The sequence below is a fragment of the Pecten maximus genome, chromosome 6 (assembly GCF_902652985.1).
Source record: "Pecten maximus chromosome 6, xPecMax1.1, whole genome shotgun sequence".
NCBI lineage: Eukaryota > Metazoa > Mollusca > Bivalvia > Pectinida > Pectinidae > Pecten > Pecten maximus.
Window position 1 is genome coordinate 47,034,107 of NC_047020.1, and position 27,878 is coordinate 47,061,984.

At 36.3% G+C, this 27,878-nt stretch overlaps 1 protein-coding gene and 1 long non-coding RNA gene across 3 annotated transcripts; one reads left to right on the top strand and one right to left on the bottom strand.

Moving 5' to 3' along the window:
* Positions 1-7,963: 7,963 nt before the first annotated feature.
* On the bottom strand, positions 7,964-27,710 carry LOC117329921 (vacuolar ATPase assembly integral membrane protein VMA21-like). 2 transcript variants are annotated; one of them, XM_033888155.1, is made up of 3 exons: positions 27,666-27,710; positions 10,213-10,334; positions 7,964-8,385 (listed from the first exon to the last, which is right to left on the bottom strand). In XM_033888155.1, the coding sequence occupies exons 1-3, from the start codon at positions 27,686-27,688 to the stop codon at positions 8,246-8,248; spliced, it is 285 nt and encodes a 94-aa protein (XP_033744046.1). In that variant the 5' UTR covers positions 27,689-27,710; the 3' UTR covers positions 7,964-8,245. The 2 variants fall into 2 exon arrangements, with proteins under 2 accessions (XP_033744046.1, XP_033744045.1); XM_033888154.1 differs by lacking the exon at positions 27,666-27,710 and adding an exon at positions 26,579-26,619.
* On the top strand, positions 23,944-25,872 carry LOC117329922. The gene is made up of 2 exons (XR_004533291.1): positions 23,944-24,121; positions 25,697-25,872. It is a non-coding gene; the product is annotated as an uncharacterized LOC117329922 (long non-coding RNA).
* Positions 27,711-27,878: the final 168 nt, after the last annotated feature.

Below are 27,878 nucleotides of genomic sequence, written 5' to 3' on the forward strand. Positions count from 1 at the left end.
TTCGGTAATAGTTTCTATTAATATCTACTTATTTCTAGTAATTCTAGTATTCGTCTCATTAATGTATTCTCATCAAAAGTTTTTCGATATTTTAATATCGTCCACTAGTTTCTATTTAATATCGTCCACTTGTTTCTATTTAATATCGTCCACTAGTTTATATACATTTCTATTTAATATCGTCCACTAGTTTCTATTTAATATCGTCCACTAGTTTCTATTTAATATTGTCCACTAGTTTCTATTTAATATCGTCCACTAATTTCTATTTAATATCGTCCACTTGTTTCTATTTAATATCGTCCACTAGTTTCTATTTAATATCGTCCACTAGTTTCTATGCATTTCTAGGTAATTAAGGTTTCTATTTAATATCGTGCACTAGTTTCTATTTAATATCGTCCACTAGTTTCTATACATTTCTAGGTAATTAAGGTTTCTATTTAATATCGTCCACTAGTTTCTATTTAATATCGTCCACTTGTTTCTATTTAATATCGTCCTCTAGTTTCTATTTAATATCGTCCACTAGTTTCTCTGCATTTCTAGGTAATTAAGGTTTCTATTTAATATCGTCCACTAGTTTCTATACATTTCTATTTAATATCGTGCACTAGTTTCTATTTAATATCGTGCACTAGTTTCTATTTAATATCGTGCACTAGTTTCTATTTAATATCGTCCACTAGTTTCTATTTAATATCGTGCACTAGTTTCTATCAAATATCGTCCACTAGTTTCTGAACATTTCTAGGTAATTAAGGTTTCTATTTAATATCGTGCACTAGTTTCTATTTAATATCTTCCACTTGTTTCTATTTAATATCCTCCACTAGTTTCTATACATTTCTAGGTAATTAAGGTTTCTATTTAATAACCTCCACTAGTTTCTATTTAATATCGTCCACTTGTTTCTATTTAATATCGTCCACTAGTTTCTATTTAATATCGTTCACTAGTTTCTAAACATTTGTAGGTAATTAAGGTTTCTATTCAATATCGTCCACTTGTTTCAATTTAATATCGTCCACTAGTTTCTATTTAATATCGTCCACTAGTTTCTATACATTTCTAGGTAATTAAGGTTTTTATTTAATATCGTCCGCTAGTTTCTATTGAATATCGTGCACTAGTTTCTATCAAATATCGTCCACTAGTTTCTGAACATTTCTAGGTAATTAAGGTTTCTATTTAATATCGTGCACTAGTTTCTATTTAATATCCTCCACTTGTTTCTATTTAATATCCTCCACTAGTTTCTATACATTTCTAGGTAATTAAGGTTTCTATTTAATAACCTCCACTAGTTTCTATTTAATATCGTCCACTTGTTTCTATTTAATATCGTCCACTAGTTTCTATTTAATATCGTTCACTAGTTTCTAAACATTTGTAGGTAATTAAGGTTTCTATTCAATATCGTCCACTTGTTTCAATTTAATATCGTCCACTAGTTTCTATTTAATATCGTCCACTAGTTTCTATACATTTCTAGGTAATTAAGGTTTTTATTTAATATCGTCCGCTAGTTTCTATTTAATATCGTCCACTAGTTTCTATTTAATATCGTCCACTGGTTTCTATTTAATATCGTCCACCTGTTTTTATTTAATATCGTCCACTAGTTTCTATGCATTTCTTGGTAGTTAAGGTTTCTATTTAATATCGTCTACCTGTTTCTATTTAATATCGTCTACCTGTTTCTATTTAATATCGTCCACCTGTTTCTATTTAATATCGTCCATCTGTTTCTATTTAATATCGTCCACCTGTTTCTATTTAATATCGTCCACTGGTTTCTATGCATTTCTTGGTAGTTAAGGTTTCTATTTAATATCGTCTACCTGTTTCTATTTAATATCGTCCACTAGTTTCTATTTAATATCGTCCACTTGTTTCTATTTAATATCGTCCATCTGTTTCTATTTAATATCGTCCACCTGTTTCTATTTAATATCGTCCACTAGTTTCTATACATTTCTATTTAATATCGTCCACTAGTTTCTATGCATTTCTAGGTAATTAAGGTTTCTATTCAATATCGTCCACTTGTTTCAATTTAATATCGTCCACTAGTTTCTATTTAATATCGTTCACTAGTTTCTATACATTTCTATTTAATATCGTCCACTAGTTTCTATACATTTCTATTTAATATCGTCCACTAGTTTCTATGCATTTCTAGGTAATTAAGGTTTCTATTCAATATCGTCCACTTGTTTCAATTTAATATCGTCCACTAGTTTCTATTTAATATCGTTCACTAGTTTCTATACATTTCTATTTAATATCGTCCACTAGTTTCTATACATTTCTATTTAATATCGTCCACTAGTTTCTATTGAATATCGTCCACTAGTTTCTATTTAATATCGTCCACTAGTTTCTATTTAATATCGTCCACTAGTTTCTATACATTTCTATTTAATATCGTCCACTAGTTTCTTTTTAATATCGTCCACTAGTTTCTATGTTAATATCGTCCACTAGTTTATATACATTTCTATTTAATATCGTCCACTAGTTTCTATACATTTCTAGGTAATTAGGGTTTCTCTTTAATATCGTCCACTTGTTTCTATTTAATATCGTCCACTAGTTTCTATTTAAGATCGTCCACTAGTTTCTATTTAATATCGTCCACTAGTTTCTATACATTTCTATTTAATATCGTCCACTAGTTTCTATTTAATATCGTCCACCTGTTTCTATACATTTCTATGTAATCCATATCAATGTAACTAAATACTGATTAAGATTTCTATGTAATAATTTGATTATCTCATACTGACTGATTCTTTTGATTTTTCTAGGGTTGTTACGCGGTAATGGTACATTATCATTTTGGGACGAAATGACTGTTTACACTTCTTTACACGCGGGATATTTTCAAATGTCTTTGCCGTTGGTTGCATAGCGTTCTATCAAAGAACATGGCTCTATACATATCCCACTAGTCCCCGCCTTCGGCCGCGCACCAGTCGAAGGGCTCATGCTTGTTTTGCGACTACAATATACATTGCTCTTAGGCATTGTGGACATTCCTCGGGATGCCTACATAGGTGGTTATCTTCAGCAGAACGGGGGTCATCATCTCCACCATCACTACACATGTTTGTTTCTATACATTTCTCTTGTCCTGGCTCTGTATCCTTCGTTATCTTTCCAATTTGTTGACTTGTCTCTGTTGTTTCAATTATTACATCTAGATCCCATTCCAAGGGTGAAAATGCTATTATGGCCTCCTTTTGTTAACATGTTACTTTTTTTTCATCTATTTTTAATCGCTTATTATTACTTTGGGAAAAAGAAATATGACTGAAATGAATCAACTGTAGTAATCATAGAAGTGTTCAATATACATGCCACTCCAAAATTTTATCATAAAAACAGAAAATGAATTATCATATTGTAAATTGCCTATGTGTCCCCAAGGTCACGGTGGCCGAGTGGTTAAGGTGTCCCGACACGTTATCACTAGCCCTCCACCTCTGGGTTGCGAGTTCGAAACCTACGTGGGGCAGTTGCCAGGTACTGACCGTAGGCCGGTGGTTTTTCTCCGGGTACTCCGGCTTTCCTCCAGCTCCAAAACCTGGCACGTCCTCAAATGACCCTGGCTGTTAATAGGACGTTAAACAAAAACAAACCAAACAAACCAAACCCCAAGGTATAAGGAATTCCCTTGTTTGTGGCGGGGACATATGCCACTATGAGGATAGGGCAGGTACCTTTATTGACTGTAACCAATTTCCAATATTGCAATATAATTCTAAAAATGATATAAAGATAGCAATTGATACTAAAGCGATTTTAAGGAAAAATAAAGACTCTCCCTTTGAAATGGCATTGTCCGACTACTCACTTTTTCCCCATCTAGTATATACATTCCTTTTAATGTCAAAATGGCAGAATCAAGTAGAATCAGAAAATTCAATCGAGAAATAAACCAAAGGAATAAGAGACCAAGTGACAATCCTACAGATCAACAGCAAAGAAAATAACAGCTGTCAACTAAAGTGCGAACCCGATTTCAGTTCATGTGTAATGATAAAGCAGAAACGTATAACATTTTCAGCAAAATGGATCAATGAAAATGAAGTTGGGAGAAGTGAAGATATCTTACATTGAGACAAAAGATCTTTTGAACACTGTTTTTAATGTTTACATAGACAGCAACTTGACATCAAGGTCAGCAGGAGACAATATATGCTCTACATCAACATCATCTGAAGTACCGCCATCGTATCAATATCTTGATATGGAAATGAAAGTTTATTTTTAGCAACGCCTTCAGCAATTACCAATTTTCTTCAACAAATTCAGAATCATCAGCAGAGTTGTTCCAGTGACACAAAGGTGAAAATAGAAGAAAAGTTTAGGCATGTCAGCAAATTCATCATGACATGCAGTGAAGGGTAGAAATTGAACTGGTATCCATTCCCACATATTGAAGGCGGCAAGCTCTTCGGTAACCTGAAGGTAGTGCATGGCTATTTCTCATCTGGCATGTTACCTGCTCAGTTTGAGATATTTTGTAAAGGAAGACATCTTAGAACGATAGGAGAAAAATATTTGTCAGATTTACAGGAAAGCTATGAACCAATTGTGGAGGAATTGTCTGAAAGAAAGCACTGGAAGACGCCGTCCAAGAGGAAATAGCATTTTATGTTGCTTCCAACATGGAAGTGGGTATTGGCATCATGACTGATGCAATGCACTGCTGGCGGCGAAATTCGAAATTCACGGATGTTGTATGGGAGATTTATTACACAGAGTGCTAAACATTAAAACGATCAGAAAAAAATGATTCTTGCAGTCAGCGACATGAACTTATTGGTGTCCGGATCAGGAATATATACGACTATTTAGATGAAGAACAAGTACCTGTAAAACATCACGCTCATGACAATAATGCTTCTGTTATTAAATACGTTCGGGAGGAGAGAGGGGATACACAGAACTGCAATAACACTTGGCACATGACAAAAAACATAGGAAGAGCGGCAAAGAAAATAACACAGGGAACAAAGAATAATCACGGGAAAATATGGCACAACGAACTCTCTATACGCATCTATACGAACACACATATACTGGTGTATACAAAATCATAACAAAGACGCCGATAGGCTAAGACAAAACATCTCCATCATTTCTGAGCACTACAAGGGAAATCATAAAGCATGTGACAGAAAATTAAGATGCAAATCTGATCCGGCCTATGAAAGCACGAAAATATACTATCAGGTCTCCAGAGGCTGAACAAATGTTGAAAGGTTTCGTTTTAAAATTACAAGTCTATAAAATGCTGAAAGTTACTGAAACGGTAAAGACACACAATACGTGGAATCATTCAACAATTCCCTCCTACAGTACCATGACAAACGGATTGTATTTAATGAATGCTCTTACAAAATGAGAATCAATCTTTCGATTCTAGACTGGAATGAGCATGTTGATAGACCAATTACATCAAGGCAAACCATATTTGAAGACATGAAAGCACTTCGACAAAATTTAGGGTCCTCTGTCCACAAAAGAAAAACATACAATTTCCGTGAATACATTTGGATTCTGTGGATGGAGCATATGTATACCAGCTAGATGAATAAGACGTGTACGAAATATTTATTACAAATTTTACATTGAACAAGTGTCACGTGTTAATTTTAGTGATTTATGTGTGACCATATTAAAAAATTTCAGCAATGATAGCGGTAAGGTACGACAATAGTGCTTTGTCTATACATGTGCTGCCTGTATTGTTATCAGCTCGGTGTCTTATATTAGATTGCACTGTGTATCCAAGCCCTAGAAACCTGCCCGTAACTCCTCCCTTTACACTAGTCACAGGCTAAAAATGTTTAAATGTAGTCATTAATCCTGAAACTTTCCTCTCATAGGAAATAAAACCGAAACTTTATTATAATAAAGGGTAGATATATATTTACAAGTTTATATCACAATACCAAGATGAAATCTTACTTCACGTTTAGGTATCAGACAATTCATCCAACATATGATGGCCTAAAATTATTTCTAGGATACCTAACAATTTTAATGAAAGGCAAATAGTAACAAGCTTATATATAACAATACTCAACTGAAATCCTACACCTATTGTGGAAAGGTGACCCCACTCACTGGGAAATCCTACTACACATTTAGGGAAGGTGTCAGTTGATTAAGAAACATAATGTTGTGAATTATTTGTAGGATTCCTATCATGCGTCACATTCACTTTGAAATTGTAAAAACAATTGTTAAAATAGACTCAATAATTTCACATGAAATTGCATATTTAATCTTTTCACATGAATTTAGAATTGTATTTGCTATGATGTTTGTATTTTTTGGATGTAATGTTCACATAAAAAAATGTAAATTTTCTGTGTAATATTAACAGCAAAAATAAGGAATCAAAACTATTTTCAGATGCCAAAGACTGTGTGGTAATTCTTGGATTAGCCGTGCTGTTTAAAGAAAGACGAGCCAATTTCTGAGCTTTTGGAGCGAGACTGCCATGGAACCGATTTACATTTCAGTGTCAAAGAAAATTCTGACTATGGAGGATGATATGTTTTCCTTAGTGTTTAAAGGAGATGTTCTGCTTTACACTGGGTATTTTTTGTGTTTTAACCTCATGATGGCAGCAGTATACACCCTAATCTGACCCGAAATCTCTAGGAAAACACCTTTATTTATCCACACTGATGTGTTAGGTCCGAGACATTTCTGAACTGATTCTTACCAAACAACTGCTTAATGTTCTGGCTGAACTGCAAAATGCATACAAACTTTATACTTAAAATGATGGCTTTATTGTACACAATCCAATTTGATATAGATTAACTTTGGAATAGTCTTTCTTGTGAGTAGTACAACGTACTTATTATAATCATATTGTTTTATGTATTTGGGTTTATCTATACATTATCTGTTTCTGAGTAATATTAATATACATTAGTTTTAAGTATGCTCCCGTCCCTGACAAGTTGTATTATAGTAGGGCGATGTCTGTCCGTCCGTTATGATCGCAACATACCTTGCCTGTAGGTAGCCCATGATGCGAAAGTGCATAAGCCAAAGGTCAAGGTCACTGGATCAAAGGTCAATGTCACACAGGTATAATATTCTATTGTTGATTGATACTATTTTGTTAGGACTCTTTATTGGAGAGTTGATTTAGTTTCAATAGGGAGTCAAGGTCACTGTGCTCTATGAAGGAATGCGTATAAATCATTGTGAATGAAATAAAAGTTTTACATGCATGGTGTAAATGATATTCTTCGTTTTATTATTTCTATTAGTTTCATAGTCAAATTTACTTTTGTCAGTCATTTTGACTTTTTGCATAGTCGTTCTAGGGACAGTCAGTTTGACTTTTTAAGCTAGTCAACTTGACTAGGTATTTCTTTCAGTGAATCGGAAGTATTCTTGTTTCATTTTAAGTATCAAATGTAAAAACAATCGCAGATTTCACTTATCGATTTTCAAATGGAAAATCTGAGACTAAAAACAGTTGCCGAGGGCCATTTTTATCAACCCAAGAGCTCGTGGTGACTTTCCAATGTCGCATCAACTAGAGTTACCTCCCCTCGTACAAACTAGGAAGCAAGCGTAATAATTTGCATAGAAAATAGTTCGGAATACTCCGGGATAAAACAGGCCATTGTGTACGACTTGAGCTGGGTTTTTTTTTCTATAATTCATTTAAATTCAACAAATGTTTTCAAACATATAAAAGTGTGAATCATATACCTTAATAACAAACAAATACTTCACGGAAGGAGACAAGATTGTCTAGTGTGTTGTTAGCGCTTTTTGGGGGAAATTACTTCCCGTCACATCCTGAACTCATCGGGATTTATCATTGAAATATTCCGAATGAATTTGTTTGAAATTTGGCGACGACCACTTAAGAATGCTGTTTCACAGCACCTAATAATTACACAATTCAAACCACTGCTGACATTTTAATGCATAATCATCATGGAAATCATAATCATAATTAATATCAATCAACATTGCAGTTAAAAGCACCACATGATTTTTATAACTTAATGACAACACTGTTTTTGGAAATTTCGATATAAATGTCATTCTATTCTTATATCCCCTCACACTCTCTAAATGATGAGCCTGTGATCTCACAGTACTCTCTGAATCACACGTCCTTGGTCTCACATACTCCCAATGACACGTCCTTGGTCTCACATACTCCTAATTACATGTCAGCTTCCTCCTAGTCTGTCTTTAAGGTTGCTGTTGGAGTTCCTTCTGTGAATGCCTTATACACGAATAGTCCTAATAAAATGTGTACTACTGTTATGGCGACAAAGGCAGAGTAAAAATAACTGTTCTGACTCGTCATCCCAAGGAATCCTGCAATTACACAAAAAAAACATTACAGTATTACCACAAAACAAGAAATATCTTTAAAAAAGATAAACGGCATAGTTTTATTTCTGGTGGTAATAATGTAAAACTGCTGGTGAAATAAATAAACGATCTAATGGGTTTCAGCAGAGACATATTTTTGGTAATAATAAGACTGCATTTGAATCAGGAATATAATTTTATTACTGTGTCATTTGACAAGATACATCCACTTATTCAGCTTGCATTCAATCTTAACTTTGTTTCGTTTTCAACTGCATATCTGCATTTTTCATTTATCGCTACATTGACCAATCACATACTTCATCTTGACCAGTAACGCCACCTGTTGCGTCATATCCGGGGCCAAAATAATATTATACGGCTATACCGTTCAAACCTACAGAGTTCCCACTCTGATGTACATATAGTATTGGTGACATGAATATATATAATATTGGTGCCATATAACATAGTAACACAACTGAAGGAGGAAGACAACTGTATGACTCGTGCCCTGACCGGGCCCCGAACTCACGATCTACGGCACCCAATCGCCTAGCCAGGAACACCCGCAGGCTATACCACTGCGCCACATCGGCGTTCTTAAAAACGAACGTTTCAATGGCGCAGTGATGGTCGGCCATATACAAGAGTGTACCCTGACATGATCGGAGTGGAAGTCGTCTTTAGATGATACGAATACCTGGATATCAATGTATTTACATACATGGATGCGAATTGTACACGTGACGTATTATAAATATTCCTCACAGTACAACTACGACGGGAAATTCGGCCTCGTGCAATAGAACATCAGTCAATAACCAGAACCTCGTGTCAAATATTCTGGACCATAGCACAGACACCCATGATATATTTACATAGTAGTGGTGCTACATTTACATCTTAACAAGAGTTCAGACATATATTGTGTTTATACGAATTTCTCGCTGTATCGAACTTTTTGCTTGGTCCCGAATTTCCTCACTATATAACGCTACTATCGAACCTGTGTATGTTCGTTGAATCAATTTTTATGGACCGTTAGCTATGATATTATAGGTAACTGACTTATGATTCGAACAAAAAAACCTGTACTGACCACTGGACAGGTGTTTGTCGTGACCCCCGTTGCAAGATTTCACACTTCTCCCTCAAACGCTCTGACAATAGGAATTATTATATCGTGTGTTGTCTACTCCTGATCATGGGGTTAATTAACAATCAAGCCCAATTTATACATTAATTGTGTATTTAGAAGCCATGTCATTTAATCACTGCGGTAGATCTCCGCCCCCATTGAAATCAGCGGTCGGTGAGTAAATTTTACTGATCAGTAAAACAAGCGGATCAATTTTAAACACACACAATAAGCGATGTCTTCACTCATACTACAACTGTTTCAAACTTAAACATAAATATCCATGTAAATCGATTATTTGTCATCCAATCATGCATTCTCCAACTGATCGGCATTCCGCATTATATATATGCACATAACGTAAACACACGTGTCTTCAACAGAAAAAACGTTTAAGTGTGCATTGTTTAATTAATAAAATGCTTAATTAATGAAAAGTATGTTTTCATTGTGTTGCGTTTGAGGCAAATTAACTAAACTTTCAAATGAGAGCCGGACAGGCGACGATCAACACGAAGACACAGAAAGAAAACTTCGATCTATTGTCAACCATGAATAAGTCCCGCTGTTTTTCTGTTAGTTCTTTGAAATGCAATATTTACAACCAGGGTGATTTTAACAGCTAAACATCTCTTGATTATTTTTTTAAGATGGTGAATTATATAATAGTTAACAAAACTTTTTTATACCTTCAAAAAAGAAACTTTTTGCGGAAAAGTAGGTGAATACTGGAAGGAAGAGCATTGCCATGCTGAACAATATCATCGTCTTCATCACACTCTGATTTTGCTCTTGAGTTTGTCCCATCATCCTAGAAAAAGAAGCAAGAATAAGCCTCAATACAATCTAACTTGATGAAACATGTAATGTGTGATATGTGTCAATAAAGCCTTGATCACTAGGTTAACATGTAATGTATAGACGTGTGTCAATAAAGCCTTGATCACTAGGTTAACATGTAATGTGTAGACGTGTGTCAATAAAGCCTTGATCAATAGTTTAACATGTAATGTATAGACGTGTCAATAAAACCTTGATCACTAGGTTAACATGTAATGTATAGACGTGTCAATAAAGCCTTGATCACTAGGTTAACATGTAATGTGTAGACGTGTGTCAATAAAGCCTTGATCAATAGATTAACATGTAATGTGTAGACGTGTCAATAAAGTCTTGATCAATAGGTTAACATGTAATGTATAGACGTGTGTCAATAAAGCCTTGATCACTAGGTTAACATGTAATGTGTAGACGTGTGTCAATAAAGCCTTGATCACTAGGTTAACATGTAATGTGTAGACGTTTATCAATAAAACCTTGATCAATAGGTAAACATGTAATGTATAGACGTGTGTCAATAAAGCCTTGATCACTAGGTTAACATGTAATGTGTAGAGGTGTATCAATAAAACCTTGATCAATAGGTAAACATGTAATGTGTAGACGTGTGTCAATAAAGCCTTGATCACTAGGTTAACATGTAATGTATAGACGTGTATCAATAAAGTCTTGATCACTAGGTTAACATGTAATGTGTAGACGTGTCAATAAAGTCTTGATCACTAGGTTAACATGTAATGTATAGACGTGTCAATAAAGCCTTGATCACTAGGTTAACATGTAATGTGTAGACGTGTATCAATAAAGCCTTGATCACTAGGTTAACATGTAATGTGTAGACGTGTATCAATAAAGCCTTGATCAATAGGTTAACATGTAATGTGTAGACGTGTGTCAATAAAGCCTTGATCACTAGGTTAACATGTAATGTATAGACGTGTGTCAATAAAGCCTTGATCACTAGGTTAACATGTAATGTACAGACGTGTGTCAATAAAGCCTTGATCAATAGGTTAACATGTAATGTATAGACGTGTGTCAATAAATCCTTGATCAAAAGATTAACATGTAATGTGTAGACGTGTCAATAAAGTCTTGATCAATAGGTTAACATGTAATGTATAGACGTGTGTCAATAAAGCCTTGATCACTAGGTTAACATGTAATGTATAGACGTGTGTCAATAAAGCCTTGATCAATAGTTTAACATGTAATGTATAGACCTGTCAATAAAGCCTTGATCACTAGGTTAACATGTAATGTATAGACCTGTCAATAAAGCCTTGATCACTAGGTTAACATGTAATGTGTAGACGTGTATCAATAAAGCCTTGATCAATAGATTAACATGTAATGTGTAGACGTGTCAATAAAGCCTTGATCAATAGGTTAACATGTAATGTGTAGACGTGTGTCAATAAAGCCTTGATCACTTGGTTAACATGTAATGTGTAGACGTGTATCAATAAAGTCTTGATCACTTGGTTAACATGTAATGTGTAGACGTGTCAATAAAGTCTTGATCACTAGGTTAACATGTAATGTATAGACGTGTCAATAAAGCCTTGATCACTTGGTTAACATGTAATGTGTAGACGTGTATCAATAAAGTCTTGATCAATAGGTTAACATGTAATGTGTAGACGTGTATCAATAAAGCCTTGATCAATAGGTTAACATGTAATGTGTAAACGTGTATCAATAAAGCCTTGATCACTTGGTTAACATGTAATGTGTAGACGTGTCAATAAAGCCTTGATCAATAGGTTAACATGTAATGTGTAAACGTGTATCAATAAAGCCTTGATCACTTGGTTAACATGTAATGTGTAGACGTGTCAATAAAGCCTTGATCAATAGGTTAACATGTAATGTGTAGACGTGTGTCAATAAAGCCTTGATCACTATAGGTTAACATGTAATGTGTAGACATGTGTCAATAAAGCCTTAATTGATCACTACGTTAACAAGTATTGTGTAGACATCTGTCAATAAATCTGGTATTTCCTAACCCTAACTTTTATCTTCCTCTAGATCTGCCACCAATGGTTCAAATTACAGGTGGACCAAACCCATTCTTGTATTTTTGCTATATTTCCCCTAATGGGCACCTTTGTCCTGCCACCAGTGTGTCACATCCTTCGCTTATACAACATTGGATTGCATTTAAGCAATAACGCCCCAGACCAAATTTCACCCAAATCAATTAAGTTGTTCATGACTAGTAGCAATTTAAATATATCCAACTATTTCCCCTATTGGGCCAAACCCCTATTGGACCATGGGAACATCCTCCATTTATTCAACATTGGATTTTCTTTACCCAATAATTCTCCAGGCCAAATTTCATCAAAATGCATTCAGGTGTTCAGTTCTAGTAGGGATTTAAAAAAGATTTACCTTTATTTTTCCTATTTGGCCTGCTCCTCTGGCCCCAGGGGAGCCACATCCTCCGTGTATACAACATTAAATCTGATTTGGCCGATAATGCCCTCCCCAAATGATATTTCACACTAAATTTGGATGTAATCCACTTGAGGTTTAAGAAAGAGTAGGGTTTTAAAAGACAAGAGGCCAATTGGCCTTGAAGTTTACCTGAGTTTCGAAATATTTACATTAAGGGGTCAGTCAGGGCCAACATGTGCATACCATTATATATATATAAGCTGTCATCCCATGCTGATAATTTTAACCAAGTAAGAATAAATTCCAATAGAAATCTAACAAATGATAGTCAAAAATGTGATTTCTCTATATAAACTATGGTAAAGTAAGACCCCAGGGTAATGAAATTCATAATTTTGGTAAAGCACCTGAAGACCATTCCATTTATGAAGAGTATTTGATTCTACCTTATTTGGGTCGTGAGAAGAAGATTTTTGAAATTTCAATCAATTTGACCCTGTTTAGCCCCGCCCAGATTTTATGACTTGGTAGCCAATTAAACAGGCCACCTGGTAAAAATATCCACTTTGAGCCCTGTATAGAAAATTAAAGCAAACTTACAGCGAAGTTCCCATTTAGGGGCCCTGCCACCTGGGCCCTATGGGTCACACCAGCCAGCTCATTTACATAAAATATGATTGTCCATCCCAGAGCACCACCACACTGGCCCCATGAGTCACACCAACGGCTGAGCCTCATTTATTAAAAAAATATGATTGCCTTCCCCCAATGGTACCAAATTTGGATGCAATTCTCTCAAGGGTTAAGAAGGAGTAGGGATTTAAAGCAAAAATTCACCAAAGTTCCCCATTTGGGGCCCTGCCACTCGGGCCCCAAGGGTAAGACCAGTTTCATTTGTATAAAATATGATCACCCACCCCAAATGATGTTTCACATCAAATTTGTTAATAATCTGCTTTGGGGTTAAGGAGGAGTAGCGTTTTGAAAGTAAAAGTCTAAAGCAACACATGCACGCATGCACATAATAGTTCATGTTTATTTCAAAACTCTAAAGTTGATGGTTTTTTCAATAAGTAATGGAGGAATTGATAAATCATGTAAACTATAATTTTACACTCGCATCAATTATGATTGCTATACCATACAGGCATATCAAACCTTGAACATTTAACAACACATATCTGTACACCTCATCCCTACAATCCTCGAGGCCTAGAGAGCCTTAGTGTATCCCTCACCTGGCTAGATTTCACCAAACATCAAAATAATATTCATGTTTAATATAAGTTAATTGCTTTCTTTGTTGACGTCGAATAATGCTATATATATTATGGTCTTAACGATGTCCTTACTCCCAAGGGGTGTGAATAGACCCCTGGGATTGCTTTTACAACATAATCATGTTTAGAGAATCTAAGTCCCTTGGAGTAGGGTTAACCCCAGTGCCTATTTTAACAACATGATTGTGTTTAAATATCTTTATGCCCAGTGATACTATATACATGGGTCGCGGTATAGCGTGGGCGTCCGCAGTATACGCTGATCTGTCATGGGTCGCAGTATAGCGTGGGCGTCCACAGTATATGCTGATCCATCATGGGTCGCGGTATAGCATGGGCGTCCATGGTATACGCTGATCCATCATGGGTAGTGGTATAGCATGGGCTTCTTGTCCACTCTGTGGACATCTGAGTGGACAGCCTATATAGTGTGGATTTAGCAACGTCCACGTGAGCTGTACTGTATGGTTATGGGGTTCTAGCAGTTTCAAAAATACAAGTAGCGATTAAAAGGACTTGCTTCTATTGGGTCCTGGAGGTTACAACAATGCTTTCAGAAGCAATGCTAAGTATGATTTCCGAGTCCCTACATGGGCATCAATGTTACAGAGTGCATAATTAGATTTAGATTACTGCTAGGAATCTCTGGTTTACTAGTCTAATGCTCATTGATCAACTAATTATATAATCAAGCTAAAGAGTTCTCTCTTGCCTATGGGTATATTGCAGCTAGTATTTTGCCAGGGTTACAGGTTAAGTAGCCATCATAACTCATGCTTTGAGCACATATAATAAATAACATTCTGGCAGAAGTAATTAAAAGCAGTTTGCTACTAATAGTGAAATACTACTAATAGTGAATGTCCTAATCATGTGTCGGTATTAATGTGTATTGACATTTGTCTCGTCTGTCCACAGATTCGTTATAAATGAGATGGGCCGTACAATCCCTATGGTCTGTCTGTGATTATGATCTTTAAAGGGCACAACCCATTCCCTTAGATGATTAATAATAACATTCAACATTTATATAGCACACTAAAAAATTTGCAAAATTACTCTGATGAGCTTCACATTACATAATAATGATAATATTATATTATTTTAAATATTATAATATACATTACATAATATTATATTATTTTATATATTATAATATACATTACATAATATTATATTATTTTATATATTATACATAACATGTAGAATAACATGCATAATATGGATTGTTACTACAAAGTACTGTAATGCAGGACGAGCCTACTACATTTATATATCACTGAATCTACAGTCTCTCCACACGACAGGAATGTCGTTCACTTTCCCTAGTGCTTGTGACGATTGGTGTCACGATCAGTTCACCTCGGTAATGTCAATCACACAAATCATTCCATGTTTCACGGTGAAACAGAACAGGAAAAAACAATAAAGTGTCCGCAGCATTCGGCAAACGGATTACAATAATGGTCCTCTACTGGCAAGCTTAAGGATATATGCAGTGGACAGCAACCACTTCTCCTTCTGAACCGTTAAATGGCCCTAGACTTGTCTTCCTGGCAGATGACCTCAACCTCTGGTCGGCCCTGACACTGCATGACCGAAGACCTGTTGTCCATTCAGGTTGACCCATCTTTACGTCTGGCGATCATGTGCCCGTCATGTGAAGCTTTAACAAATATAAAAAAACACTAAACATCCATTCTTTCACACTCATAATCAACATATATTAACAACCTAATACGTTATCTACAGTTTACCAGTAAGTATTTAATTATTGTAAACTACCAATAATTATACCCTAAATGCAATACTATACACTAATACAAAAAAGTAATATCTACAGTGCGTGATGAAATTCTACATAAAACATTACTTAAATAAAGAATAAGGAAAACGAGCCTTATACGACGTTCATGAGCTTCCGTAGAATTTTCACTTGCGCGCATTCACACCAGTACACCTGCTCACGACTACCACTCATGGCTTCCATACATAATTAGCATGAACAAAATCACGTTACTGAGTTCAATTATCAGTTTTACAACAATTAAACTGCTAATATATTAGCTGACATATATGTACAATACGTTAATATATCTATAAACAACGAAAACATAAGTATTTTATCAAAATAACACACCTGTATTCGATTACACAAATAGTCACGCATGAATGGCACGCACCGATAACTAGATGGCTTGACATACAATACGTACCCGATAAATATGGCAATAAATAACCATATAAAACGAGCAAAAACACAATTTAAGAAAGATAGCAAGATTACTTACCCCAATCCGATGTCTGGGCTTCTTCCACAAGTTTATCTTGCGCCATAAACACGGCGAACAGGTAACTTTCGTGAGTGAACGAAGTGGTCACCTGGACAGTCCCACATATACTGTACCTGGGTACGGTCACCCACACTCTCACGTGACCAATACAATACAAAGACATACGTAAACATACAGGCGACCGTGACAAGTACAAATAGCCAAAACCGCTTAAACAGTAAATTTTGCAATTTGATATATATTACCTATGATATATCACCCTAACCCTAACCAATATATTATCAAGATGAATAAAATTTTTGCTAAGAGGTGTTTACTGAAAGCATTGTCTACTTAGAAAACTTTTTGGTACTTTCCAACCTGCAAATAATTTTAGTTTTTACACTTGTATGATGTTTCATGACTTGAAATAAATGTGATTTGGGGGGAAAATTGGCTGTTTTTAGAAACAAAGATTTACCTTAATTGGCGTATAATAATACACAAACTTGGCTATTATTATATGCCAATTGAGATAATCCTTTTGTTGATGGTTTTCCCCAAACTGCTTGTGTGTAGTACGAGTGTAAAATGCACAGCCATGCAGACTGGGGCCTCTGAACACAAGCTGGATGCTCTACCAATTGAGCGACCTGGTCGTCGATGATCGACCCGGTCCAGTTCCGCTACACCCTTCTATGAAAGGCCGTTCATATCAACAAATCAAAAATGCAGGGCCCAATGAGCCCAAATCGCTCACCTGAAATGCAGTGATCTTTTCATATATGGATCCTGCAGTTATTTGAAAGCATGCTACAGGACCAATATAATGTCTCTCTGCACTTTGGCTATTCACTAAAAGTCATTTAAAGATTTAAGCATACTTGATCGACGTGACCTTGAATGTGAGTCAGGGTAATTCATTTGAAAAAACTTGGTAGCCCTTCACCCCAGCATGCTACAGACCCAATATCAACTCCATGGGACTCTTGGTTATTGAGAAGAAGTCGTTTAATTTTTTTAGCATATTTGACCCCTGTGACCTTGAATGAAAGTCAAGGTCATTCATTTGAACAAACTTTGTAGCCCTTCACCCCAGCATGCTACAGGCCCAATATCAAATCCCTGGGCCTCTTGGTTATTGAAAAGAAGTCGTTTGAAGATTATAGCCTATTTGACCCATGTGACCTTGAATGAAGGTCAAAGTCATTTATTTGAACAGACTTTGTAGCCCTTCTTCCCAGCATGCTACAGGCCCAATATCAAGTCCCTGCGCCTCTTGGTTTTTGAGAAGAAGTCGTTTGAAGATTATAGCCTATTTGACCCGTGTGACCTTGAATGAAGGTCAAAGTCATTTATTTGAACAAACTTTGTAGCCCTTCACGCAAGCATGCTACAGGCCCAATATCAAGTCCCTGGGCCTCTTGGTTATTGAGAAGAAGTTGTTTGAAGATTATAGCCTAATTGACCCATGTGACCTTGAATGAAGGTCAAGGTCATTTATTTTAACAAACTTTGTAGCCCTTCACCCAAGCATGCTACAGGCCCAATATCAAGTCCCTGGGCCTCTTGGTTATTGAGAAGAAGTCGTTTGAAGATTATAGCCTATTTGATATATGTGACCTTGAATGAAGGTCAAGGTCATTTATTTGAACAAACTTTTTAGCCCTTCACCCAAGCAGGCTACAGGCCCAATATCAAGTCCCTGGGCCTCTTGGTTATTGAGAAGAAGTTGTTTGAATGAAAAAGTTGACGCCGGACGGCCGGACGGCTGGACGGGCGGACGACGGACGCCGCACCATGGCATAAGCTCACTTGCCCTTCGGGCAGGTGAGCTAAAAATTGAGGTAATTGAACATGCTGTGTCGACTTAGTTAATTTATCATATGCACTGTATCATGCTGCAACCATGCTGCAATAACTTTGCCAGTTTGGATATCGAATTATATCATGCTGCAATCATGCTGTGTCAACTTAGTAAATTTATCATATGAATTGTATCATGCTGCAACCATGCTGCAATAACTTTGGCATTTTAGATAGGATCTGTACCATGCTGCAACCATGCTGTATTAACTTTGGTATTTAGGATACAAACTGTACCATGCTGCAATTATGTTGTATTAACTTAGTTAATTTAACACGAATTATTCAAGTTGAAATGTGTATATGCTTGGCCATTCTTGATAACACCCGGGTACCAAGATTAACCTAAACAAATATTAACAAGAGGCCCAGAGGGCCTGTATCGCTCACCTGGATTTTATTATATATGAAACAAGAATGATGATTAAGTATATTTGTCACTGGTATTGCTATGTCAATATATCATAGGCATTTTATATGGGTACGTGAGGTTTTTATACCAAAAAATGACTTTTGGCGCAACCCCTTAGGGATGCTACCACACAAATGTGAGTGATATCCATTGCTTAGTTTCAGAAAAGAAGTTGTTTAAACCCATTGACCCCTTTTGACCCCGCCCTCTGCACCCGGGGGATCAGTTCCTTCCTTTATAAAATTTTGAATCCTTACCCAAAAGAATGCTACCTGTCAAATATGAGCTGTTTCAGAGAAGTTGTTCATATCAATTTAGCCAAATTGACCCCTTTTGTCCCCACCCCTCAGCCCCCTGGTGGGGTCAACCCTAAAATTTGTACAGTTTTGAATCCCCACCCCATGACCATGCTACCATACAAATGTGAGTGATATCCATTGATTAGTTTCAGAGAAGTTGTTTATATCAATTTAACCAAATTGACCCCTTTTGGCCCCGCCCCTCAGCCCCAAGGTGGTTGGCCCGTCATTTGTTCAATTTTGAATCCCTAACCCAAGGGATTATGCTACCAGTCAAATATTAGAGATATCCATTGCTTAGTTTCAGAGAAAAAGTTGTTTATGTCAAATCTGCCAAAATGACCCCCTTTGGCCCCGCCTCTCTGCCCCAAGGGAGGTCGGCCCCATCATTTGTACAATTTTGAATCCTGACCCCAAAGGTATGCTCACAGTCAATTATGAGCAATATCTATTGCTTGGTTTCAGAAGAGAAGTTGTTCATATCAATTTAGCCAAATTGACCCCTCTTGGCCCCGCCCCTCAGGCCCCCGGGGGTCAGCCTCACCATTTGTACAATTTTGAATCCCCACCCAATAGTGATGCTACCAGGCAAATATGAGCAATATCCATTGCTCGGTTTCAGAGAAGAAGTCGTTTATATCAATATAGCCCAATTGACCACATTTGGCCCCGCCCATCAGGCCCCTGGGGGGTCAGTCCAATAATTTGTACAATTTTGAATCCCCACCCCATAGTGATGCTACCAGGCAAATATGAGCAAGATCCATTGCTTGGTTTCAGAGAAGAAGTCGTTAATATCAATATAGGTATATTGACCCATTTTGGCCCGCCCCTCAGGCCCCCAGGGGGTCAGCCCCACCATTTGTACAATTTTGAATCCTCACGACATAGTGATGCTACCAGGCAAATAGGAGCGATATCCTTTGCATGGTTTCAGAGAAGAAGTCGTTTATATTAATAGAGCCAAATTGACCCCTTTTGGCACCGCCCCTCAGACCCCTGGGGGGTCAGCCCCACCATTTGTACAATTTGAGTCCACATCCCATAGGGATGCTTCTGACAAAATTTGGTCAAATTCTGATCAGTGGTTATGAAGAAGAAGTCAATTGTTGACGGACGGACGACGGACGCCACGGTATGGCATATGCATAAGCTCACCTTGGTCCTTCGGACCAGGTGAGCTAATAAAATAAGATACAGAAAATTTTCAAAAGTTGGTATCAGATATTTTAGTATCTTTTTTATTTCAAATAAAATATAGAAAATTTCCAGGTATCAATGGTGATAACAGATGCTTTTAATATCATTTTCAAAAACATATTTATGTTTGTGTTGCAGAATTTCCTTTTTATACTTGATCAGTACCACACATATTTATTTAAAATTCAATAACAATTATTTTAAGTATTTCGTTTATAAGCATGTAGGAACCTACATCTTAAAGGACCCAAAGATGTTAATACATGCCTTGAATTGGAAGTCTTTGCCAAAGCTCGTTTGAAAACAACAACAAATCATCGGGTCCATCCTTGGACCGCGACAAACAATAACGACACCAGACCACAGGGGCTCGGTTTCGGGTTTTTGAGTAACATATGACATAGTCACATCAGTAAACAACCACAACACTATAAATTAAGTATTCGTATACATTCTAAAACCTTATAAAAAATCGGGGTTATCGATGTATAAAAAAAACATTGATAACCCAGATTTTTTATAAGGTTTTAGAATGTATACGAATACTTAATTTATAGTGTTGTGGTTGTTTACTGATGTCATATGTTACTCAAAAACCCGAAACCGAGCCCCTGTGCACCAGACCACATGAATCAATCGCCTATATAACGTTATAAGAGCGCAGCTCATCGTGCCCACAGGGCGCGAGGGCGAAGCTCTCTTTCAGACAACACGTGTATAAGCTATATTTTCAATCAATTCTATACCCCTTCAACTTTGAAATCGTGTCCCGCGGGAAAAGTCGCGTGCCTCCAGTAGAGGCGGCCATATTTGAAATATTGTTCCCTACACGACGAGATCTGAAAGATTTCTCTCTCACCGAAACAAATAACTGAAAGTTAGTTCAAATTACTTAATTCTTGAAATATCCACACAACCCATGTCAAAGGCCTGATTCATTTAAAAGTTACCATTTCTACTTTTCTTTTGACAGACGAGGTAAATGTATTTTGCGAATTAGATTGGCTTGAGATATTTCGTTGGTTACCTAAATCGGAACCGTCCAAGTTTCGGTGCTGATCAAATTGGATGCGAGAGTAGAATAAGAGGTTATTTTGCTGCATATGTGCATTATATAGAACAGTTTTTAATTGTATTAGCATTTGATAACAGCATTGTAAGCACAACTTTCCAGGTTACAACCGAAAACCCTGAAATATTACTGAGTTTAACACCCCATTCAGAATGGTGCTGTATTGCCATCAAGCATGACGTCATAAGAATTCAATGTCAAAGATTATGCCACTGATTCCCGCGCTTTCTCAGTGCATATATTTTACAAGTTTTTCGTCGTCCAGATTTCTGTGAAATATGTGATATTTTACGGGAAACGAATAACTGTATTTTTAAAATGGGTATAGATTGTATTAACTGCAGTAGTTGCTGCATTTTTTATCATAAAATTTTATCAAAACATATTATATTAATAAAATTTCATGATTTGTCCAATATGCACTCACTTCAGATTAAAAACCTGGATGCTTATAATATATCTCAAATAATAGTCTAAGCGAGTGATTTTGCTTCTTGTTACTTCAACCACGGACTTTGATATACCTAATATATGTCCATGCTTTAACCTAAAAACAAAACCAAAACCCAACAGATGCATATATATATCACGAGAATCTTGTTGTATTGTCTGCCCTTTTACGTTTTTAGTAGCATATGAAATATGGTAGTAGAATACTAAACAAGAGATCCCAGAGGGATCTTGCCGCCCACCATTGAATGATCTTCATAGGTTCCATGTCAGATTGATCTTTTCTCTACTTTTCCCTTCATTTTACTAATCTGTGCAAATCGAGACATCCCTCCAGTACTTTTCAAACAAGGGAATCCTAGCTATATAAGAAAGTTGAGATTTAACGATAATGGCTGTTTGTTTGCCAGGTTGTTTTCAGGACAGACTGGTCCAAAAATGCAATACAAGGAACCAAGGGGAACCTACTTTGAGAAAGATCCATTCAGTACTTTGAGAAATAGAGATAACAAACTTCAATTTTCAAAATCCAAGATGGCTGCCTGTCGGCCATGTTGTTTTCCGATTGGTCTCAAAATGCAATATGCATAACAAGGGACCAAGGGGAGCCTACATATGAAATTTGAGAAAGATCCCTTCAGTACTTTCTCAGAAATAGCGATAACAAACTTCAATTGTCAAAATCCAAGATGGCTGCCTGTCGGCCATGTTGTTTTCCGATTGATCTCAAAACGCAATATGCATAACTAGGCACCAAGGGGGCCTACATATGAAATTTGAGAAAGATCCCTTCAGTACTTTCTCAGAAATAGCGATAACAAACTTCAATTGTCAAAATCCAAGATGGCTGCCTGTCGGCCATGTTGTTTTCCGATTGGTCTCAAAACGCAATATGCATAACTAGGCACCAAGGGAAACCTACATATGAAATTTGAGAAAGATCCCTTCAGTACTTTCTCAGAAATAGCGATAACAAACTTCAATTGTCAAAATCCAAGATGGCTGCCTGTCGGTCATGTTGTTTTCCGATTGGTCTCAAAACGCAATATGCATAACTAGGCACCAAGGGAAACCTACATATGAAATTTGAGAATGATCCCTTCAGGACTTTCTCAGAAATAGCGATAACAAAATTCAATTGTCAAAATCCAAGATGGCTGCCTGTTGGCCATGTTGTTTTCCGATTGGTCTCAAAAGGCAATATGCATAACTAGGCACCAAGGGGAACCTACATATGAAATTTGAGAATGATCCCTTCAGTACTTTCTCAGAAATAGCGATAACAAACTTCAATTGTCAAAATCCAAGATGGCTGCCTGTCGGCCATGTTGTTTTCCGATTGGTCTCAAATCGCAATATGCATAACTAGGCACCAAGGGAAACCTTCATATGAAATTTGAAAAAGATCCCTTCATCACTTTCTCAGAAATAGCGATAACAAACTTCAATTGTCAAAATCCAAGATGGCTGCCTGTCGGCCATATTGTTTTCCGATTGGTCTCAAAACGCAATATGCATAACTAGGCACCAAGGGGAACCTACATATGAAATTTGAGAAAGATCCCTTCAGTACTTTCTCAGAAATAGCGATAACAAGAATTGTTTACGGACGGACGGACGGACGACGGACCACGGACGCAGGGCGATTTGAATAGCCCACCATCTGATGATTATGTATAGATGTAATACATAGTTTATGTTACAATGTGTTTACACGTTTAGATTAAGATTTTTTTTAATGGGGGGAGGGTATAATCACCTATTATATTTTGGCCTAGTTTGTAGCATATTTTGTGTGTCATTCTATTACATTAACACCCCCTCCCCCCCCCCCCCCCCCCACAAAAAAGAGAGAAATAGGTCTGAAATTCTGAAAATGTGGTAGCATATACACACTGCGGTATGTCCAAGTATACACTACATGTTCATAAACTTGGGCTTCATTCATAAGAGCGAAGCTCTTTACCGTTAACGTGCGCGTATGTACAGTATTCTAGTCCAGCTTCGCATAACGTTGACGGGATGGTACAGCCTGAAAATTTTCTGCCGGAAGTGAGCGTGAGCAACCCGCTCCAGTTGTCTGCAGAAACTTTAGAAAAAGTCGAACGTTACGTAAATCCAGTTGGTGTGTTCATAATGCTGACTAATTATTTTTGTAAAAAATATCTGTTATAGTGTGCGAAAAAAATGTAGCTCGAATTATGGTTTCGAGGACGGAACATATTTCCGATGATTGCCGAAAATGTACCGAGATGTTGCACCCTCCATGTCGTTCCTAGGCAACGTGGTTGCTATATTAATCTAGCCAATCAGAACGGGAGGTCGATTGTCCGCCATTACTTCCGCCAACTTGTCGGACCTCAGTTGAACACCGCGAGAATATATATATGTAAACAGAATGGTGAAAACATGCTCGTGGGGAACTGGCAACAGTTACGGCCGATACCCTGATAGATTGGAGGGCGGTGTTGTATATTCTACAATTCATGGAACCTAAAACGTAAGTAAAAGCGACATGAAAATGAGCTTGAGGTGGGTGAAGGCGTACAAAAGCATGTCAAAACGAAAGTAGAAGCAACAAGGTAATGTCACCGTTGTGTACTGTACAGTAAGGCTAGTGTAACGAAGTACATGTATGTGAAGTACAAACATGTATTTACTGCGAAAGATTGGAATCTTGTCTTTATGTATTTAGTCATCAACAGTGTACTTTCACTTTCTCGTGGCAAGGTTTGTCTAACGTTATACTTCAGTCTGATATACATGTCTAGTGTGGTGTTAGGGCAAGAGGAAACTCTTACTCGGGCTATCTGAAACCATTTGAAACACACTCATCATGTATGCATGCTTTTATTACAGTTAACTTATACCACAGGGGCATGTCTAGCCTTATATTAAAAAAATAGCCAGATATACCTATATGAATACTTTATATGTAAGTATTTCTGGCTGTTTTTAAAATATAAGACGAGACATGTCCATGTGGTTATATCAAATTCATTAGCTATTAATTTCAAAAGTATGCCAAAATATTTGTTTCCATTGAATTCTCAGTCTATCTTGATGTTTCAAAACTGAAAGTAGGATTTTTTTGTAGTGATGTACCATAAATTAAGCTTTTTTTCAATAAATATGTATAAATAAAATATTGTTTAGATCATGCCTTATACATGTATCAATGGTGCCCAATACCAGTTTTAATTAAAAGATGATAATCTCTCAAATCTTACTGTATTTCTAATTCTACTATAGAACACAGTATATACATAAGGTTGGTAGAGACATTAAGTTACATTGTAGTTACCAGCTATGTTACCGTTACCAACAATATTAATGTTGCAAAATTACATCTGATTCACACTTATTTTCCCCTCACAGATTACCAAATGTACTACCACATGAAATGTGTATATTACTGGAGTGCCTCCATTTGGCACTAATATTTGGGATATCTAATGATAATGTGATATTTTTTAATGAAACACTTTCCTGTTGATTATCATATTGGCATTGAGTGAAAATGAAAATATTCTATAACTAAATATTTAATAAACCACATTTGAATCTATAAACCAGTCAAACATAATGATGTGACAGCTTGACTAATTGTATGCATTTGATTTTCCTTCCTCTATAATAAACATCGGTAACTACATTATAATACAAGTGAAATTTTGAAACTGTCTATTCTAATCCCGGAGTGTTATTAATCCATGACCTTATCCACCATCTGTAAACATATCTTATCTGACTCCACCCCCTGAGTATTCTAACATCCATGACCTTGCCTGATATGAATCCTGAGCTTTCTAATTTACCAATTAAAATACATGTAAAATGTTTGTACATATGTTTTCTATTTTCTTGTCTATAAAGTAAACAGCAAGCATGTCAGAAGACTTTATGTATAGGGTGGGAATAGCACATACATAGAATATATACATCCTATTTGTTGAGATATTGTAAAGCATACTCCGGGCATGTAGAAAAATGAAAGCTTTAGCTTAAGAGTGTTGTCATTAAATGAAAAATATGAAGGAAAAAAAAACCATTTGTAACTATTGTATTTTTTCAGATACAGCTTTGGAAGTTGTGTCAGCAGCAGATGAAATAAAGAGGCTAGAACAACAACTACATAGATATGAGCTGCTGAATTTGCACCATGAACAACAAAATACTACATCTTTCTCAAGTGTTATATTGATAGTGATATTAATCAGAAATAAAATCGATTGACATCCTGAATTGTAACTGTTGTCTAGATTTTTTATCCATCCTGGATCCACTTCTCTTCTGGTTATAACTAGACATAACATTGTCAGACCTGTATTGTACTGTATTGCACTTTATAGTTTTAATTACTAAACAGGTTTGGGTATTACATATTTGAAATTACTCATTTAAGCTTACTGATTATTCTACTTTGTATCAATGATTATAAGGGGAAATAATCAAAGACAATTAACAGTCCAGTGTCTTGGTTATAGCTCTGTCTACATTGGAACATACCAATTGTTCCTCTAATCAACCACAGGGACATGTCTTGTTAAAAAATAGCTAGAAATACCTATATAAATGAACATACAGCTATTTCTGGCTACAAAATGTATTTATTTTTAAATATAAGAATAGACATATGCCCCTGTGAATCAAGTTCACCATTGGTGTTGAAGTGATGCAATTTTATGTTTATCATTATGTAGACCAGGGTTATACCTGTGGTATAACACCCTACGTGTATGTGTTGTGTGAGCGAGATACGTGAGTAGTGGTCACACGTGTGTGTATGTGTTGGAATGTGAAAGCGTCCGACTGACCGTTGACAGACGGACTGTATGACTTAGCACACGTTTTTCCCATCACACCCCAACTGGTTTTCCCTCCTATTTTCCGCCTAACTATCACTCGGCGCCGGCACTTTCACCAGTCCGGACGTGCTTATGATAGAGATACTTGCATGGTTGCGAGACCATTGTCAGACATCTACTACTTGGGCCTGGGACGCCTGGTTTCCTGTACGTCGAATAAATTATATCTGGAAGAATCTATGGCTGTTGTGTCTTGTATAACGACCACACCCTACAATTACATGGTGATTTTTCTCAAAGACTGAGAAAGTACATCTGTACAGATATGTATAAAAACTGGATTTTCAGGGAAGATTTAAAAAAAAAAATAATATTGGTTCAAAACACATCAATTTCTAATTCCACATACAGGACGCATAAATTGTACACTATTCAATAATGGTTGGGCTACACTTTCTGAAGTGAAAGCAGCAGCAATTCATTTGGACACTCACATAAAAGTATGGTTGAAATGAAGCAATGGAAATAATTGGCATATATTTAATGTCATGCTTTGATCCTTCAACTACATGGGGCCATATACCTACAGTTGAACTGCTGTTTAGAAAACTCTCATGTTTGGTATATACAGAGATATATGTCTGGTATATAAACACATTATATGCAATAAATCATTCATATGTCTCTGGTAATGATCACACATACTGTACTATGCAAAACCAAGGGCGACAACAATTCCAAATGGTCAACCCCAAACAGAAAATAAAAAAAATGTTGGGTTTTGAAAGTCAGCACAAAGCAATGGAGATAACCAATTCACAAACATTCCTGCAAATTCATGAAATTCTTTGCATGTTGATATTGACCATACATACTACAAAGCATTTCACAAGTTTCTGAGAAATAGCATCTTCAGAAAAGTCATTCTGGTTTCCGGTTATTATTACTTTCTCGTTATTAAACGGCGAAACGTTTATCACTATATTTTTATGTTATACATTCGCATACTAGCTAGCTTCGCTCTTTTCAGGCATTGCCTGTTTCATATTATTATTAATACTTTCCGGTCAAATATGACGCTTGCGTCAACAATTTTCTTCTGATCTTTGATATATGATTTAATACCTCTCCTCAGATATATATATATCAATTTTTGACGGACATGTTTGTTGAAATCTTGTTACATATATCTACGTGATTTAAATGTTAAATTATTTGAGAGCTGATTACTCGTACCTGCTTCTCAGATCGTCTGCCATTGTTGTTTGCGTTTGGTAGGAATGCAGTAAGTCAGTATAGTGATAGTCGATTGGTCAATATCAAACGAATTTATTTGCACTCCAGAAAAACGAATGACCCAAAAACTCTTGCATGGAAATATATTTAGATTTACAATTGCTACAGTAATACTTACAGAGAAAATGGTAATCAATAGATCTGCTTTGTTTT

Bases quoted from the DNA above. Each gene is read 5' to 3' on its own strand.
- LOC117329921 (XM_033888154.1), bottom strand. From the start codon at position 26,604: ATGTCTGACAATGGTCTCGCAACCAT. The intron at 10,335-26,578 runs GCAAGTATCTCT...TTCTTTTTCTAG, and splicing joins GACAATGGTCTCGCAACCAT to GATGATGGGACAAACTCAAG. The intron at 8,386-10,212 runs GTATAAAAAAGT...GTGTAATTGCAG, and splicing joins AAAAAGTTTCTTTTTTGAAG to GATTCCTTGGGATGACGAGT.